At 33.6% G+C, this 20,316-nt stretch overlaps 2 protein-coding genes across 2 annotated transcripts in view; one reads left to right on the top strand and one right to left on the bottom strand.

The window, feature by feature from the left end:
- The window catches only part of LOC111048052 (ATP-dependent RNA helicase DDX54), an 82,403-nt gene extending 66,968 nt beyond the window's left edge, over positions 1 to 15,435 (top strand). The window contains exon 14 of the mRNA XM_039433442.1: positions 15,233 to 15,435. The gene's annotated coding sequence lies outside the window, so the exon portion shown is untranslated. The remainder of the gene's footprint in view (positions 1 to 15,232) is intronic.
- LOC111048053 (kelch-like protein 17) overlaps positions 1 to 20,316 on the bottom strand; it is a 56,745-nt gene that overhangs the window by 11,912 nt on the left and 24,517 nt on the right. The window contains exons 5-11 of the mRNA XM_039433666.1: positions 14,917 to 15,031; positions 12,418 to 12,461; positions 5,713 to 5,775; positions 4,157 to 4,273; positions 3,501 to 3,714; positions 1,779 to 1,923; positions 869 to 969 (exon numbers count right to left, since the gene is read on the bottom strand). Of these exons, the coding sequence (XP_039289600.1) occupies positions 869 to 969; positions 1,779 to 1,923; positions 3,501 to 3,714; positions 4,157 to 4,273; positions 5,713 to 5,775; positions 12,418 to 12,461; positions 14,917 to 15,031 (799 nt within the window). The remainder of the gene's footprint in view (positions 1 to 868; positions 970 to 1,778; positions 1,924 to 3,500; positions 3,715 to 4,156; positions 4,274 to 5,712; positions 5,776 to 12,417; positions 12,462 to 14,916; positions 15,032 to 20,316) is intronic.

Below are 20,316 nucleotides of genomic sequence, written 5' to 3'. Positions count from 1 at the left end.
GCTCTAAATCTCTAAATAGCGAATTGAAACATGCGTTGCATAATTGAAGGCTTATCAAGTATTATCTATCAAACTAGTAAATCACTAACACTAGATACTGTATCTATTATGTATTTCAAAATTGTTCTTGAAACTAATCTATAACTTGTAACTATTATCAAAATATTTTCATTTTTTAATCAGATGAGCGTGTAACCTATGGATTTGCTTCTGAGTGCGAATTATAGCCTATGTAAAGCTTTGTACTGTATGACATAATTTAAGCAAAAATGCAGAAAATTCAATAAAATTTCACTTGGAAATTCATGTTCATCAAACTCATTCTATCCTCATTATTCGGAATCTACAATAATTTACTTTGTCAGTATTATGTATTTTAGTGTGGTGGTGCTGTTGAGTGAGTACTGGTACGTTAGGTAGTGTAGATTCATTGGCCATTGAACTTCGGAACCTATCAGCTCTCCGTCCAACTCCGGTATGAAATTGAAAATGTTTATCAAATCAGTGTAAAAAACTTTTATTTCACATAATACAAACTTAATGGGGAAATAGCATTCATTTATCTATTCATCACTTTCTTATTGACGATTTTATTTGAAAATTTCGTTCCAAACCATTTAATACAGTTTTCCTTCATCATTTATATTTTTTACATTATAATGATTATTGTATTAATCATTACATATTATCAACGGAAATTCATAATATTCAACAAGCTTTTATTACCCTTATTCTTGATTACTTTTTTATAACTAAATCAATTTTTAACGTTTTCTTATTATTTGTCATTCGTTGATATTATAAAGTAGACTTCGGTTCGATCAATTATTATAGTTAATCCCACTACAGTATTACATTTAATACTTGCCTAAGCAGCTACGTTTTGTACCCATGGGGGTTATAGCACTCCATTTATTAAGTTGAGGATTGTAACACTCTGCAGTTGCAAGATCAGAGGCACCATCATATCTGAAATATACATTTTTAGAGGAAACCATCAAATATTTTTTCCAAACATTACCATTATTGATGAAAGGAGTAAGAACCAGATTAGAGTTATTAAAAAAGTCAACATCAATTGAAAACTTGAACATCAGGCATCGTCTGGACACGGAATCAGGTAGACCTTATCACATTGTGATTCAATTATGATTAACTGGGGATTGTTAAAACAGTGAGTCCACGGTTCTATAATAAAAGACTAACAATACAATTCAAATAAAATAATAAAAATACAAATAATAACAATCTTTTAGAAAAAACCAACAAAGGAGCTCATTGTTAGCAAAACTAACTCCCTACTTAAACATGTGATAAAATTAACGAAGAAGTCGTTAAATAACATGTCAATCAACTGCAGCTCTTGATATGCAACTATTTTCGATTTAAAATAATATTATTGACTTTCCCGAAATGGATTTTTCTTCCACTCTAATAAATCAATATTTATCTCACTTTCATACTTTTTTCAACTACAAATAACAAGACGAAATGATTTCTTGAGAACTAAGAATGAAGACTCATGTTAGTTCATATAACAGAGAGAAATATTATTCCACACACAGTTCATCGAAATGAGATTAATATTTCTCACATACACAAAAATATCATGCACAATATTCTCATGAAAAACTCTGCTAAAGAGAAACCAAAAAAAAACTAGACTATCTGAAACAGTGGCAAGCACTAAACTCAACTACTTATTGTAAGCATAATGAGGTAAGTGATATATGTAGTGAGAGTGAGAGTTGGAAGAGTGCATTGATTAAGAAACAAACCCTCCAACAACATAGAGCAGTTTGCCTAATCCGGTGACGCCACTGCGGCTGCGCCTGTAGAGCATGGGTGCGATGGGCTGCCAGCGGTCGCAGCGCGGGTTGTAGCACTCACACTCACTGTGGATTGCAAACAAACTGCCGCCACCTGATGACAATACAAGTCACAACATCATGTACATATACACTTAAGTCAGTCTCGCGCTTTTCAATTGGGTTCTTTGTATTTAATTGTATGCATTGAACGTCTTCTTTCTAAATCCTCAATAATTTACTTATACAGTGAAACTTTATTATTGCGGCCTCGGCTATATTGTCATTTATTCAAAGGTCCCGCCAAAACTATAAGTAATTCACATTGTGAAAACCTCGAATTTATTTTCAGTAAATTATAAAAACTCTTAAATTAATAACGTCAAGAAAATTTGACCTAGAACTGAGAAGGCAAAAGTAGCCAAACGGATATTTTGGTTTTTAAACTTTTATAAAATAAACTTTATTAGACTTTATAAACGTTGAATATACTTTATGATTTTTAGATAAGATTCAGTTATACAATATGTTAAAGTATGTATTTTCTAAATTATCTTTATCAAAAGTGCGTGTTCCATAATATAAAAACTATGTATGTTTCTTAACTTTCCTCGGTTTAAAATTAAGATGTTGCAGCCTCTTTTGGCGGAGTGTCACTCTGATATAATGGCGTTATTAAATGTGTAGTCCCTTAGATGACGTTATAACCAAGCTCCACTGTATTATAACAAAAAGATTGATTGAACCAAATGAGATTTTCTTCTGATATTTTTGTTTCAAATGCAAAAGTAAATAAGCAATTAACAAGAGTTTGTGATAGAGATTACTTAGCTCATTTGCTAAAGCTTATGATTTTTTCGGAGGATAGCCTTGACGAATACTCCACTTGCACGCTGTATAATCATAATCATGTTCTAGGGCTTAATATTTTCCTGAACTCATGGATATGTGTTGAAGATTCTATTTTGCAAAGAAGTTATAATCAAATTTGATCATAGATATTGTATAGCGATGGTATTATTTAAATTATCTTGTATTACTAATTATAAGGTTGAAATAACAACTCATGTAAAATAATTTGTTTACAGTAAAGTTATTATATAAGATTACTGTGTTTTTTTTATTGTTGCCAAATCTATTGATCTAAAACTATTTGAAATGGTTGAAATTTACATGGACTCATTTTATCCAAGTTTCCAAACAGCAAATCAATAATCCATTCCAATTCGATTATTATTAGCACTAATTTAATTATTTCAAAGCATTATTGTTTTTATGAATAATTTCTATGCAATTTACAAATTATCTGCTTTATTGCAAAAATGAAATGATAAGATTCATTTATCTTATCTATTTTATTTATTTATCTCGTCTATTTGAGGTTTATCATGACTGTAGTTCAGTTGCAGTGTATGATTAAGATGGTATGTTCTTCCCCAGTGTGAAGTTTCCTCCCACACTCACACCGATAAATTGTTATAAATGATTATACAGGCAGTGGCCTGTGGTTTCATCCTTTTTTTGTAGTTTGTTAATGATTAGATGTTCATTGTGATTACGCTGAAGTATAAATTCATCATTCAGGTTTTAATTTTTCTGACAACTAATGATATAAATATTTAATGAAAACAGATAAAAAATAATAAAAACCTCGAGCCGTAGAAAGAACATTTGTTGACAATGATGACCCACCTACAGCGAATATGTAAGGTTTAATGCCTTCAGGCCTCCTCTCGGTGGTTCGTTCGGTTGCTAAGGCCGATCTTTGTTCTGGAAGAAGGTGATATTTCATCGCTTCAAGGAGCAGCTCTTTGCATTCCGAGCTCTCCCTGACTAAGGCTTCAGAGTCTACTGCAGTCATTAGGAAATCTCTCGACATTAGAGGTAGTCTCACATGTTTGAGAAGCTGAAAATTCAATAATTTCTAATTCATTATTTTATTTTTTATTATTTACTAGTCAATGATCAACCATCAATTCAGTTCTTGAATCTCGTTATTAATTTATAAGTGCTGACAACAGCTTCAAAACTAGGCCTTCAATAATAATAATAACAGCTTCAAAACTAGGCCTTCAATAATAATAATAACATGTGAGGAAGCATATTATTTAATTAATTAACAATCAATAAATATGAATACCAACTAGAGTTACTATTGTGAACTTTCTCAAGTATTATAATTTCTCGTTTGTAAAATTAATTGATGTTGTAAACTTCTCCAAATTCCCACATCTTTCTTAATTTCAATTCTCTAATATTTCACATGTTATGAATTTTATTATTTTCCTACAAATCTATGTGCAAAAAATCATTAATATTTGATTGTAGACCATTAGGTATCAGCTCACCTTTCCTATGTTCTGCACTCTTTCAGCCACATCGTGTTTAACCCAACTAAGTACAGCCAGAAACACCTTCTCTTCAGAAGGTATGTTTAGTTGACTGTTTGATATTAGCTCCTCAACCTGAGCAAAAAAACAACACAACATCTGAAAACAAACGCAAACTGCTTCATAGTATGCTAGCAGACATTTAATAACCTGGGCTACTCTATCTGATTTGAAAACAGAGAGTATAGAATGTAACATTCTATGTTGCACTCCATACTCTCAACATAGAAATCACTCAATTAGCTTTCTGCCATTCTGCAGAAAAATGAGCATATAAATACCGTGATTTGGTGATATTCATTAGTCGTTCAAAAATTGTGAAATTTTGCTTATTACAGCTCTCATATTATCAGAATACTGAATTAACAGAATAAGTGATAAATCTAACGATTAGTCGAGCTAATCGGAAAAATCTTACTTTGAAGAAGATGCGATCATTTTTAACGATTTAATGTTTGAAAATATCAAATGTCTGCTACAGGAACAGCCTCTCACATACTCAATTTGCTTAGCATGGAATATTATGTAACAAATTGATCCATATTGCTTTAATAAAAGGGTTCATTGTGTTTGTTGGCAGCTTAGGCCTACTTCTGTATTGTATGGTATCAACATTTTACGAATTTGTTTTTATAATGTTACTGCACTTGACGTTTCTTATTTGATTAAATGAAATTACTAATCTTCATCTTCATAGCTTATTTGCTTAGTCCTCGAAGGAAAAATGTACTTTATTAGATTTTTATTTGAATCATAATGTTTCCTGAGTTCCCAATGATTCTGAAATGAGTTGCAGAACTAAAGAAGCATAAACTGAGCTTCCTTTTCAATCGCACCTCAGAATAACAGTGAATGACACCTTTTGAAAATTGTCATCCTCGCTAACCCATAAGTGGCTGAGATTGTGGCATGTGGCCTATTGATAAGTTGGTGGGTGCGTGCAGGATCGTTCCCAACTGATGGCAGGTCTACAGACGGTGATTGATTGATAGTGCTGCCAAGCCTTTCTTCTTGCCGCGTCACAAATGACAAGCATTATTACTCAAAACTCAAAAGATCCAAGAGACTTGTCTATAACGTGTGCGTTTCCACCCAGCACTAATATCAATCTAGCAAATTTAATCGAATTATACGGTACGTCTTATGTCATCATTCAATTACTGTATTAATTGAATCTCTCCCCCAGACTTGCTGCTTTCTCACTCACTCTCTCTTCTAACTTCGCCCTAGGTTTTAAATGAAGGCAGCTAATCTCTCTCTCTCTCTCTCAAAATAAAGTACTCAATCAATCAATCTCTCTATCTCTCTCTCTCTCTCTCTCTCTCTCTCTCTCTCTCTCCTCTCTCTCTCTCTCTCTCTCTCTCTTTTGTACGGTGCAGAGAAACCTAGTATGATGGGCGTATGTAGATTGAAAAGAACATTTCGTCAACAAATGATCCCTTAATAAATAATTTTGCAAAATAGACACGGCTACTACAATAATTAGTTTTTATAATATCAAATCAATATGTTACCTCTGAAAATGGAAGCAATAGGAACTCTTCTGTATTCATCACTTCTTGAAATGATTGCAAAACTCTAACTTTCAAGATCCAACAATTATTATAAATCTGGTAATAATCCGTGTATCAGAATTATTAGTGAGCCGATTTATGTATGATCAAGTCCAAATAAAAACCTCGTATTTTTCAAAGTAAATAAATAAATGAATAATGCTGTTAGAATTCTTATAAATTTTCCCCTTTTTAAATCCTCTATCATGTTTGAAAAATCTGTTTCAAATCATGAGAAATGAAATGTAAGATAATATTTAACTATTCTAACATGATTAAATTCATGAAAACTTAGGCCTTTATTGCTACTAGTATACCAATACTTCATGCTATATTCTTTTTCATTGAATTGAACACATTCAATTGCATTGTAAAGGTTTTAACAAGCCTTTACATCAATATCACAATATCTTTTCCCAAATTTACTATATTGTTTAAAAAATTCATGACTCCTATCGAAATAGGAAGTCAGTTATTATACTGAAATTTATTGCTTTCTTTGAATCAATCTGAGCCTTCAAACCTAATATTTGGTTTCAATAACAGATTTAGTGAATATGTCCAGATTAAAAGTCTACATTTATGATCCGATATACGATCGAAACGATACGAAAACACTTCTCATCTTGATGAATGTGCAGCAATCAAACTTTACCTCTTTTCTCCATCCCTTCTTAATTTCTCTTCCATAATTTGGGCGAAAGTCTGTTGCTCTTTTCTTGAAATGTCATTCAACAAAATCAAATAAATAATATGATCATCTTTTTCATCCCCTCGTTATTATTCTCTACTTATCAACTTGTAATGAAATCCGAGTTCTTTCAACTCTCATATATTTTTCCTTCATGAAGATTGTCTACAATCTTTTCAAGTTCTTTATATTCTTAATTTCGTGAGGTTAATTTTTTTATTCAGAATTAACTTTTCTATTAGTATTAATCTTTCGCTTCCATGTTCCTATTAATAGAATGAGCTGTTGGAGGATTCCAGATCCTTCTGAACTTCGAACCTATAACAGGATCATATATAAATACCCCTTCTAGAATGTTACATTCATATAATTACTAGCAGGCAACCCATGCTTCGTAAGGGTATGTTTAAAGCACAATATATAAAATTAAGTTTTATAGTTCCATGCTGATATTGAAAGTATTAACAACTGTTATAATTATATATATATATATATATATATATATATATATATATATATATATATATATATAAAATTGATTTGACTTTTATCTCAGGTAAACTTTGTATCACAAATTAAATAAAATTGTTTCAATTATTAAAATTATAATGAATTGATTAACAGAATGAAAATAGGCCTATAACCATCCTTGGTAAATTAAGTATCTATAAGCAAAATTTCAAGTAAATCAGTTCAGTAGCTCAGACCTGATGATGCGTCATTCGTGTGTTTCCTATCCCGTACATGTCAAGAAACAATACCTATGTATTACACACCTTCACAAAGCCCCCAGAGGATATGAAAACCTCAAGAAGTAATATTAAAACCTCTTAATTATGAGCTAAATAGCTGCAGAGAATTTCCCAAGCAATCTGTTGATATGTTGTGAAATTCTTGAGTAACTTTTCATTTTTTTTCCTCTGTCCCTTTTGGAGTATTTTGTAGTTCTCCCGCATGGAAAAACATGTGAGTGATTTCCCTTCTGTTCGTAAGTAAACATTCGTTGAATGCTGCACGTACGTTTCGCAGAAAAGGACCAGATGAAAGCTCGGGGCCTTTTTTGCCCTTCCTGTCTCCTATTGATCAACGCAGACATGCAATGTTGACTGTTCTAGGAGCCCTCTTTTCAAAACTAGAGATACATTTCCGTATCACTTCCCCATTCCTCCCTCAACCCTCAAACCAGTCACCAGCTACTCCACCACTCATATTCAATCTTTCTATCTGTGATCATAAATAGGTCACACAAATATGGAACAATTCTAGACTATTATCAGATCAGGTCAGAGAACTTACTGAAAGAAAACGCCCTGAAATATAATGGACTAATGTACATGAAGTACAGACAATTCATTGTTGGACTAACAACAGGCTTAAGAAGTATGGTAATTATGATGATTAGAGTTGTAAGCTCCAGCGATCACACTGCTGTCTTATCACATTGAAGTACACCGTAGTGATCATCCTACTTAGTTTCATCCACTAACCGTATGAAAATCAATGGTTCTTCAGTATTTAAACAGAAATCAATGTATATGAGTTTTAAATCATGAAGAAATCGATATATATATGGGTTATCAAATCAATATCATATAAAAATAAAAATATATTTGGTTTCTTCAAAAATTGATCGTGATTGTTAAGGCCATTTTAAGCTATAAAAACCTCGTTTATGACGTTTTCAAGTATTTCAGGTGTAATTTGTTTTATATTTCTGTTTCCACTACTCAAGGTACTTTTGTTGTTATCTATTGAGTCAATTTTGAGCAATAAGTCTAACATAGTCTACAAGACATGATGTTTTGAAAGCAATTTTCAAAGCAATAACTTCTATCCGACGCTACACGTGATTATTTATTCAATTCCATTGGGACAACGTTACTGCTTTCAAACTGCATTATGTACTCAACAGGTGGGGTCATTATGCGACTAAAGTACATTGTTTGAATTTTGCATCAGCTCTAGGTAGCAGCACTTAACAAATTCGAGTCATTGTCCTCTGAAGCGCTCAAATACATTGGCCAACTCGTCTACCGAGTATTACCAATTAAGCTACATTATTTTAGAGAAGTATTCCCAAACAAATGAGGAACTGTGCTTCATTAACTTTATTCACCACTGATCGAATGTCGGTAATGACATTCCTTACTGTAGCTCAGTTAAAAATTCAGGCATTATTATGAATAATACTCTTGACTGGTCAGAACAAGTGAACAAAACTTGTAAAAAGGTATTCTCAGCCATGCATGCATTGAAGAAAATGCACGATATCCTCCCTAGAAACATAAAATTATTATTGGTTCAATCTCTCATCTTCCCACATTTAATGTATTGTAATTCTGTTCTTAACGATATGCAAGTCACTTTGAATGATAAACTACAGCGTTGCCAAAATTATTGTCTACGTTTCGTCTACTCTCTCCAACGCCATGATCATATCACCCCAGCCCACATTGCTAGTTCAACATTAAAGCTTCCCGATCAGAGGCTTTTTCGAATAGTCAAGCTTGTTAGAGATATCTTGAAATACGGTAATCCGAACTATTTTAAAGATGATTTCAAATTTGTCTCTGAAGGTAGGAGGATAGATGCTTCACATACTAGAACCGGAGAAAGTACTTTTTAAGGATACCCAATCATCGAACTACTATTTTCACAAAATCCTTCTTAGTCAGTGCCTGTCGTGCATGGAATACACTTCCTGTTTCTATCAGGTCTATCGAGAGTCGAGCGAGCTTCATCCTGACTTTAAAAAAACATATTTTGGAACAAATTACTGAAACTGTCCGGCCCTAGAACGATCACATGACAACCATCCCTCACCCATTCCACCAATATAAACCTTTAAACCATGTTATAGAACGAATTGTATGTATATATATATTATATAAACCCATGTTATTTCAATTATCCACTGCATACTGCTGTATATTACTGAAAGTTGATAACCCTGATCTACTTTCAGCCTACTTCATTTTATTAATCAATTATTTGATGTTATCTACCTATATAATTATTTTACTTTATAAATTTTCTGTTTTTTTCTCTTTAATATTCATATTGATTAAAACTTTTACAATATTTCCATTAGTAAATAAATCCTTAGTTTAAATAACGAAATTAACGTTTTGGTAGAGAGTTAGTGGGGAGGATATTTTTAATATTCTTTCCGAAGAATGGACATTGATATGTCCAAAGCTCCGCCAATTTATGTAGATGCATAACAATATGATTATTATCTATAGTTATTATATTACAAATTGCTTTTTCATATCATATACAGTTCAATAATTATTTTCTTAGTCTATATTATGTAAATTCATCTATAATTTTGCTGTATTGTAAGCTATTGTATATAAGTGTATAAGCCAGTATATAATCAAATATATAATATACAATAATATATAATATATAATGTATATATTGTATATTGTAATCTACATAAATAAAGTACTCAATCAATCAATCGAATTTGAAAAATCATCGTGGATTGATAAGGTATACTTACTTCTAGTTTCCACAAATCTTGAGGAGAGAAAGCTTGCAAATATCACCCTATCCATCCATCTCCATCATGTAGTTGATTTTTGTCTTTACTAGAATACGACTTGTTTCATTTAAAACGACTCTAATCCAATAATTATAGTATTTTTTAGTAAAACACTACTGTATACTTTATGATACTTTGTGTAATTCAGTATTAAACTATGTATGTCCTTATATGACTGGTTATTTATTAAATAAGAGATACTTAAAAATCATGAAGCAAGAATACAATTATAAACAGAGTTAGCCGATTAGAAAATGCTTGTTAGATAAGGATGGATCTAATGAGATCATCAGGAAGGTATTAATATGATTATTGTGATACTTGAACGAAGAATTCCCATAAATAGATTAATAGATACTTGATGAATTGGAAATAAAATCAATAAGTTAATAGGAACCACGAAATAATGATTTTAGCATTAAAATTTACCTTCTGTATGAGAGTTCACTAGATTGAGTCACTACTAAATCATTACAGAAGCCATGTAGGCTACCAATTACAACAATGGGAGGGAAAGAAGTTTGAATGTTGTTGGAAAAGCTAGCATGCCGTTGCATGTCATGTCCATTGTTATCGTCTTTAAACTTGTATGCTTGTTTTACGAGTATTTTTGGTCTACCACTGCTAGTCAATGACCCCACAGGGCGAGTGAAGCACGTGTCCCGATGGTAAAGTTGGATATTGATTAGAAACATCCTTCCACTGGCCTTTGCTGCAAGGGTGGAAAGTCACTGCTCAGAGGTTAATAACAATGTCAAATGTCAGCAATGTTCGGCAGTTTAGCAGCGTAGAGAAAGCAGTTTAGCAGTTTAGGTCTAGAGAAAATCTGAGCTCTGAAAAACGGCTTGTTCCATCGAACTGTAATCGAAAATAGCAGCGAGCACAATCAGAGCAACCATCAGCCTTGTAGGAATTCCAATCAGATTGTTGCTTTGTGCGAATCCTTGTGCAGCTTGATGACCGGAACTGTAAGAGGCAACAAACCACTTGCGAGAATATTTGGGGAATAAATGAGAAAGATTTGAATTGAGCTTATTTTGGGATCCATCCAATAATGTACATTTCAAATGAATATCATATGAATTATTCCGTTACCGGTATACTCGATGTTGCGTGATCTTCTCCATAATTCAATACCAATCATATTCCGAAAAGGACGCGACAAAGTCCTCGGACATGATTGAGCCGCCCCAATCGAATTAATGATCAAAACTAGACCCTCGTTAATTTTCACTTGATTGCTTGTATTGTATTGAATCTAAATTTCTGTTGAACTCGTGATGAATATGTTATCGACATAAGAATTTGAATTTTGGATTGTCGGAAACATTATTTCCTCCTAACGATTCTGGTCCAAAAAATTTATTAACGAATTGAGTGGAATTTCTTTCAATATATCCCTGAGATCAGCTAATGCACGATGAGAATTTATATAATATCTTTCACTTCCAAGCAATCTGAGATTAATTGGAAAGGAAATCGTCAACCATATTTCCAAATTCCTACCCAGTCCTGTCTCAAGTCTATGAAGTCCAATCTTTTCTATCTGACCAATCAATAGGAGACATAGTAAGATTTGATAACAACCCTTATATTGCACATTGTATTAGTGATAGAGAAAACTTTTTGTTCTCTCTACTCGAGAATTATTGTGATTTTCAATTCTTCATTTGAATACACGATGCCTACAAAGCCAACTCACAAGCATTATGTTAAAGTAATACCATAGTAGCCTACTTTATTATTTTGCTCAGCTCTTGTGAGCGCTCTCAAAAACTAGACTCACAAATGAACGGGCAATGTGCACTACTCGGAAGTGCAGAGGGAAATGCAGGAAGTCAACTGAATGAGGACTCCCTTGAATACGCGTACAGTGCATATTATAATTATTATATAGTCTGCGTGGCAGCAACTCTACTAATTGGGAAGTGTCTGCGTTGTTCCCATCCCTCCATTTCAACAATTGCTTGGAACAATTCATTCGTACCGCTCAAGTTTCTCTCTAGAGATTTCAGAGGTTTTTGTACGCAACCCAACAAAAACATTGTATTCGAGAGTAGAAAACGAGTTGTGAGCGAGGCTACATCAACAAAAACTGTGGTTCTAAAAACGTGGAAGTATTGTTTCAAATAATTGTAATGCACGATGAAGAAGGAGTTGGTAGAACTTTAGGTCGCTTTGAAATTTAGCAGCTTTATAAGGAAAACCATAAAATTAGGTATCTCTCAACTGGAGTTAGATTCGTATTTTGCGTTTTACTTTCCTTGCCCTATTACCATAGGTAAGGAATTGCTTTCCGAAAAAAATTAAGGTACTCCAATTTCTAAATTTCTATACGTTTTAAGGTCCCCTGAGTCCAAAAAAGTGGTTTTTGGGTATTTGTGTGTGTGTGTGTGTGTGTGTGTGTGTGTGTGTGTGTGTGTGTGTGTGTGTGTGTGTGTGTGTGTGTGTGTATGAGTGTATGTGCGTCTGTGTACACGATATCTCATCTCCCAAATAACGGAATGTCTTGAAATTTGGAACTTAAGGTCCTCACAATATAAGGATCTGACACGAACAATTTCGATCGAATGCGATTCAAGATGGCGGCTGAAATGGAGAAAATGTTGTCAAAAACAGGGTTTTTCGCGATTTTCTCGAAAACGGCTCCAAAGATTTTGATCAAATTTATACCTAAAATAGTCTACCTAATTGATAAAGAAATACCTAATTGATAAGCTCTATCAACTGCCACAAGTCCTATATCTGTAAAAATTTCAGGAGCTCCGCCCCATCTATGCAAAGTTCGATTTTAGATTTCCAATTATCAGGTCTCAGATATAATTTAAACAAAAAATTTCGAGTGGGAAAAATTGAGCATGGAAATCTCTTCAAATTATGTCCAGTAACATTTTCACCTAAAATTGAAAATAAGCTCAAAATTTGAGAAAATGTATTATTCAATTGAAAAATTTTGGCAACTGTTGATTCTATTAAATCATTCACTATGAAGAGATAGCACACCTTGTGTGTCTCCAGCGTTATTACCCTGTCACCAGCTGGCTCAAATCTTTGAATAGTAGACTTGAGATGCGCAGGAACACTAGCGTCAGGTGATCAATTCTCATAACGGCAAGGAAAGTTGTGTGAGTGCGCCACACCAGATTTTTTCGAGTTGTGTCTGAATTAAATAATTATGACTAATTGAAATTCTCAAACATAATAAATAGATGTTTGAAGTCATTGATAAATGATGATAATCAAATCAACTCGTGAGTACATTACTAACAATCGATGGAAACTCGTGAATGATCAAGCTTTCTAAATAATGAAATATAGTAAAAATTCAGAAGGTTTGTTGCTCAAACATCAATAAAACTTCAGTGTCTGACCCACTATGACCCTCTGGGGGTTCAATCACAAAGTTAATTATGATTGTAATTTACATATCACTCACAAACTAATTCGCAAGAAAAGATGCAAAGGAAATTTACACCACTACAATAGACTTTCCCATTTTGAATGAAAGTTGAATAATGAATGCAAAACTTGAACAATGGTTTTGTAATGAATAGCCAGACGGGAGTACGGACTTGGAGGGTTGGGGGAAGACAGAAATGATTGTCATTGGATGAGAAGGAAAGTGAATTGGCTCCCAACTCTATTACCCTACCCTACGCACTCTCTACTAAATTCTCCATGCTCGCTTTTGAAATATTTTTGAATGATTTCCCAGAGGTAAAATATTTAATAACTCAGTATTCATCTAAATATTCTGATGGTTGAGTGTAACAACTGCTTCGCATTTTCTGTACAGTATTGACGATTGAGCATTATTATTGAGTTGAGTATAGATTTAAAAATATGATTAAAGACCGTTCAAAAACCTTTATCAATTTATTGTAATGCATTTTCTTCATAAATTTGTTCAAAACTGATCAATCCACAAACTATCTTCCCTCTCAGTTACAAAATTCTATCTTCAGTTTCAAAATTAGGTAGCAAATTTGAACACGACATCTGCTAAGCAAATCGGAACCTCTACAGTTTGATAATATGTAGCTCCAAATATCAATGATAGCCCATTTTAATAGAAAAGAAACAAGGAATGAATTGAAAGTGGGCGTTAGAATTTGGATTTGTAATTGAAGGTAGGAACTAGGAAACTCAAGAAACTCGGTAGTCTCAAAAGACCATAAAGTCTTTTTCTTTCGAAAGAAGACTAGAATTCACTCTTGTCTTTGAAAAACAACCGGAAAACTGAAGCTGTGTAAGAAATTGGAAACTTGGAAAATAGTTGAGTAATGTTCTCCAGACCACTAAAATATTGCTCACAAACGAGTTGGTGAGCTTTTCATCCTTCAGTGTTGGAATTCTTCTTACATTCCAACCTCATACCCCGACTCCGTCAAACACTTTTTGATACGAAAAATTGAGTATAAGTTGGGGCGCAATAAGAATATCTCTTATTCTCATGAATTACATTCTCTCACACATACACACACGTGCCTAAAGAAATCATTCTAGACAATTTCAGTAAAAACTTGTAAAAAAATGTTGAAATCATCTTTTAAAAATGTTATATCACGAACTTTATAAGAATCAGTTTATTCCACAAGCCTTACAGCACGATATATTACATCACAATATTATAGTTTTAACATTGTGAATAACAATACAATCTTCAAATGTATTTAGTTAGAACCTATCAAATCCCTTAAATTTATATGTTATAATACATAAATTATTTACAATACGTAAAACGTTTCTCCGTTCACCTACGGTACACAATAATTTACGAATCAACAGGTTTCGCATTACATAAATATGCCAAATCATTTAAAGATAGATAGATAGGTGGCTTCTACTGACTATAAAATTGCTTCGAATGGCTATAAATTGTGCTGCACTTGAGAGTTTGCAGTAGATTGAAAAGTGGTATTACCTGCGAAGCTCCGAATGCCAAGGCAATTTGAAGGATGCAGCTGTCGCATTAGGAATTTACAGCATGCCTCTCGAACTGAACTCATCTGCAGGAGGCTTGAGGCTGGCAATAGGACCTGCAACACGAAACCCAATCGACCAGTTCAGTTCTCAATTCTCAAAGGATTTTGACACTCTACGCATTCCATATTCATGCTGTTGATTTCCCAAGGAATTGAATCCGTAGTCTGGCTACAGATATGTAGTGTGTATACATACGCATGTGTTTTGGTGTGTTTATGTGGATGTCCAGCTAATGTGCATCACTTATTCAACAGGATTAAAAGAGAAGTAGAATCATTGGATCAATATCAGTTGTAGATGGCTCCTGAAATGAGGAACACTCAAAAGCTTCAATCTATACTAAGGACCGAACAGGAATTCTCCCTGAGAGCAATCAGTAGAACATGGTGAAAAAATGATTTTGTTTAGCCATATTATAGTAGGCCAAAAATATAAAATTCTGACTTATTTCTTAACAAAAAACAAGTGTATTTTTTTAATTTTATTTGAATCAAACCAAGACACATTACAAAACAATCAGGAAATTTTAAAACCTATGTTTACATGGCATTAAAATCTGCTTGGATACTACATCGTATAAGAATTATCTAAATTATTGTTGTGACGGTGATAAACATTCAAGGCAATGAAGTTGAGAAGGACATATTCTTCTTTAGCTCAATCGTTTGATTGTTTGGCAGCCTTCCATCCGAATCTGTCCATTGCTACTCTCTTCAATTCTTCATAGCTCATAGCATCCGGATCCTTCGTCATTTGTCTCAGATACTGTAGCCGGGGCCTTCCACCCCTATGTCCATCAATATGTATTATGTTCCAGAATACTTTACGTGAATGTGTTTTATCTTATTATGTGTCCAATTCAAAAATGTCGTAGGTCCCTGAGAAAATTCAGAAGAGATCTCTTTTCCACCGCCCTTTGGAATTTAGTCCTCATTCGTGACTCTGTTAGTCCATTTTATTTTAAGCATTCGCCTCCAACACCACACTTCAAACGCATTTAGAGTCTTTCCCTCAGCCTTACCAATAATCCACGTTTCAGACCCATAGAGAGCTATACTCCAGATGCAATTCTTTATTAGTTTCTTTGTTCTTTCTTATTTCCAACGTTAAATTCGAGGAAAAAAGCTGCCTCTTACTAATAAACAAACTCTTAGCTTTTCTGAAAAGGACATAGAAGATCAAAATTCATACAACAATCTCCTAATGATTCTCCACTCTACGATAACTTACTTTGATTTCAAAAATTACTTTGATATCATTCATCACATTTCATATCAAATCTAAAGAAGATACTCAGTTTCAAAGATACTCACTTTACTCAGCAAACTTTCAAATAGCGACTGAACCACTTGGATTCTCTTGGAAATGGGCATTAATCCAAGCGTTGTGCTCCAATTACATAATGATTTTTTTCAATTTCCCATAAGCTCAACAATAGTTAGCGAGTAGCACCTGTTGAGTGGGTCTATTGAGCACGAATCGTCATAGTCGTAACTGGCCATCGACTCCAATGCACAGGAAGTGTTACAATGACCGTTGTTTTAGAATCCTCGCCCTCCATTGTTCTCAATTGGTTTCGTGACACGCAGGGTTACAGACAACCAAAAAAAGGATGCACTTCTCCAAAATCCAAATGAAGCTGTCCGTATTTCCATTTCCTAGGTAGTTTGATAGACATGTACCTACTATTACGTTGAACATGTGAATACTTCGAGAACTCCGACACATATTCATTTGTGAATTTAAGGATTGCTTCCCAGTGGTTCAAAAGCCCCCTAAAACTATAGATCTACTCTAAACAGGATCCTTCCATAGAGTTCATTTGGACATCACTTACAGAAATATATCATTGAGGTGGCATCACCAAATTGAATTTCATCAAGAAGAGAATGAATAATATCGTAGAGAGATCTATTTCTTCAGTAGTGTGGATAATATGAAATTCACTTATATCCCGATATTAAAGCACTCTGCAATATGAATAATCGGATTCGAGGTTTCTGAAATTTTATGATTAGTATAATTATTAATTCCACTCAATAATCATATCTGGAGTGGCTTCTATGGACCGGTAAAGATCAGTTATTGTCATTGTTTATAAATACCCGAGTGAAACATTATTTAGGCCTACTTGAAAAGAAATTAATGTAGACCTCACCAACATTTGTGAAAAAGAAGTTGGCCTATTCAGCAAAACAAATATTCCGTTCTAAGAAAACTAGAAACGTTTGAAACACACAAAATAAAATGTTTTCTCGTTTCTGACAATGTGTCGAGCTCCAACTCCTTCATATTTCATTGCTTCATTGATTGAAGTGCAATTTCGCTACACTGATGGATACTCGAGTATTGACATAAGATGAAGCTACTATAAGGGAATGTTGTTGGAGCATGCCTGTTCCAAATGAAGGATGAACAAGCTAGTTGATGTTTATGAAGTTGTAGCCATTGTATAACTTATTCAGTTTCCCATGTAGAGCACAGGCTCAGGTGCTCCCATCCCACTCATTTCCCTGCTTTGGAATTGGCGGAGAGGTCGACAACATTCTAATTCGGTACATCAAGCATGATGCATTTTCCATTCTGGTCAAAACTACTTTGGATAAACAATGAACAATCCACTTATTCATACTAGACAATGTTCAACTTTAGATTCATCATATTAATCACATAATATTTGGAATCTTGTAGTTAAAGAATTACAATTTTCTTGGAAGTCATTAATTATTATTCATCGGGGATAATTATTGGTATTTATTATAAGGAAATCCAATTATTCGTAAATGCTGATCACTTGGAATGAAAGCGCTTAGTAACCTTCTCGATGTGTACATGAATGATTTGCTAAACTAATAAGAAATATTATTCAAATTACTGAATATCAAGTACATCGATTATTTGAAATTGATTTGGGATTTGGGATGAGCATGAAACAGAACACGTGAATATTGATCATGGTTCTACCATTCTATTTCCATTTCCATTCAGTATTGAAATATGACAGGGATTTAAGTTGTTATTAGTACAGGTTTATAGTAAAGGGTTCAAGTTGGGTATAAAAATGTGATAAATAGGTCCGGTGTCTGATATAATCATCAGATTTCCATTATGCGATGTCAATGTTGTGTTTTTATTCCTAGCGAGAAGACAAGCTACAATCTATAATCCATACTAATGAGAATTCATTACAATCTCCTACTCAATGTAGTACTCATTCTCATCCAATATTCAATCATTCTATTATATGCTTTCCCTAAATGGACAGTTGCATTGATGTACGATGTAAATGACAATTTGTTATATGCTGGTCGCCATAAAAGCCGTATTGACGTGACATAAGAATAGCCGTGAACTTGGAGCCAATGTCCCATAACGAACCGCGAATGACAGCAGTCGCTCACATTTGACGCCTACATAGAAAGTAACAAATCGTTATCTATGGATATCAGACACGCTAATAGAAATCAATGACATCGTCAATGAATGTGGAAAAAGTGAAATGAGAGAGACCGAAGCGAATGGTGTCTAATCCATTCATAAATTTTGCCATGGTTCATGAGACATCAAGGTCAAATATATGATTGGCGGTAAACTGAAATGTCATGGCGGGAAAATCTGAAAGTTCAAGATCAATGAACACTGTCGGGCAGCCTTGAACGATTTGTTTCAGTTGGGTAATAGGGCTATAACACAGAAGAACTTTACTGATACATTAACCTTCATAAGAATAAAGAAACTTTGCGGAACTTCTTGTTAGTAGTGCTGATCAAGTATTGCATTAACTTGTAATCTAATCTCAAAGAAAGTGATTAATAGTGTTGTTGTTATTATAAGTAAAATATGCATTTAAATACTGCAAACTGCAGACGTGGAAAACGCTGCTTGTTTGACACGAAAAGCGAAGGTACAACAAGAATGATCACGTACTTATGTTGGATAATGTTTTATACTATCTACACTTTAATTCAAGTTTATAGTTTGCTAAACTAGAATATCTAGGGCCAGATCTTGGAAACTGGACTTCCATCTAATCTTATATGATATAGACATCTGCAGATGTCTTCAGAACTAGATAGTTAATTGAAATAAAATTCCACATCAATATAATAATAAACCATTTACATCTTCCTTTTCTTACATCTTCACCTCTCTGGTTGCATTCTTTCTCCATCTCTTTTTCTTCTTGGATTTCTATCCAAAAATTTGAAGACGTTTTCCTTTACAAATTATTGTATATGACTTTAGCGATTATATTTTTATTAATATTAATTATTATATTGCGACAACATATTAGCGATCCCCACCTGCGCACAGGATGTTTCCTTGCGGGTGTTATGATGTAATTCTTTGAATATTTGCATTATTTATGTATTCGGAATGATAATTAAGTTGTTGATATTATTTGACTTGAATTGACTCAAGGGTCAGTGTTTCACCTCTCCATTCTGGCCTTATGATCTACAACTGACCGATGATAAGCCGACACACAATAATTATTAAGTGTTTAATCATGCTGCATCGATTAGTATTGACTTCGTTGTATTGATAGTGCTTCGTTTTAATGGAATCATGTTACGTCGACTTAATGGCCCAATTTTCAATTAGAATTATATCGATGAGTATATCAACTTCATTTCATAGATAGCGCTACCTTTTTCAAAATAAAATTCTCAATGGATCGATAAGAAACATCATTCAAGAGGTGGATTTGGAGCCTTTGACTTGCTCTCATTTACTTTTCCTTGGTCTGGATTTCATGTGGAGTGTTTCTTGTGAAATCAACGATAGTTGTTGGTCTATCGGACTCAGTCCGTAAACAACGTTCAATTCTCATCAAAGTAGATCCGATATTGATAGTAGAAATAGAAAAACGTTTAATATCCAGACAGATGAAAAAGAAATGAAATTAATAAGGTTTCTCCAAGCACTGGTGTTGATATATCTGCATACGTTTTCGTGAAATATTAGCTGGGAAGCTGTGATGCATGTTTTGAACATTCAGTCAGGTTGGAAACTGACACAATAGACCCCAGTCAGTTCACTTCGCTTTCCTGTGTTTTTAATGTTCAATTAGCTTAATCAAATCGAACCGGTTTAGCAAATATGAACATTTTTGGATTTATCGTTCTCGAGAATCCTGATAAAAACAAGGAACCGAGACCGATTTGGGAAATTGTTGATTCAGGCCATATTTCTAGAACATTTTCAATGTACTTCAAACACATAATTCATAAATGGGTGAACCTGTTCACCAAATGAAAACATTTTTAACCAAATCTTTTTCGAATAAGATGAGAGAATGCAAAACAAATCTTCCATTTCCGATTCGGACATTCCA

Source organism: Nilaparvata lugens, chromosome 1 (genome assembly GCF_014356525.2).
Source record: "Nilaparvata lugens isolate BPH chromosome 1, ASM1435652v1, whole genome shotgun sequence".
Taxonomy (NCBI): domain Eukaryota; kingdom Metazoa; phylum Arthropoda; class Insecta; order Hemiptera; family Delphacidae; genus Nilaparvata; species Nilaparvata lugens.
The sequence above is the reverse complement of the archived record's forward strand: the minus strand, read 5'-3'. Positions and strand labels throughout refer to the sequence as shown.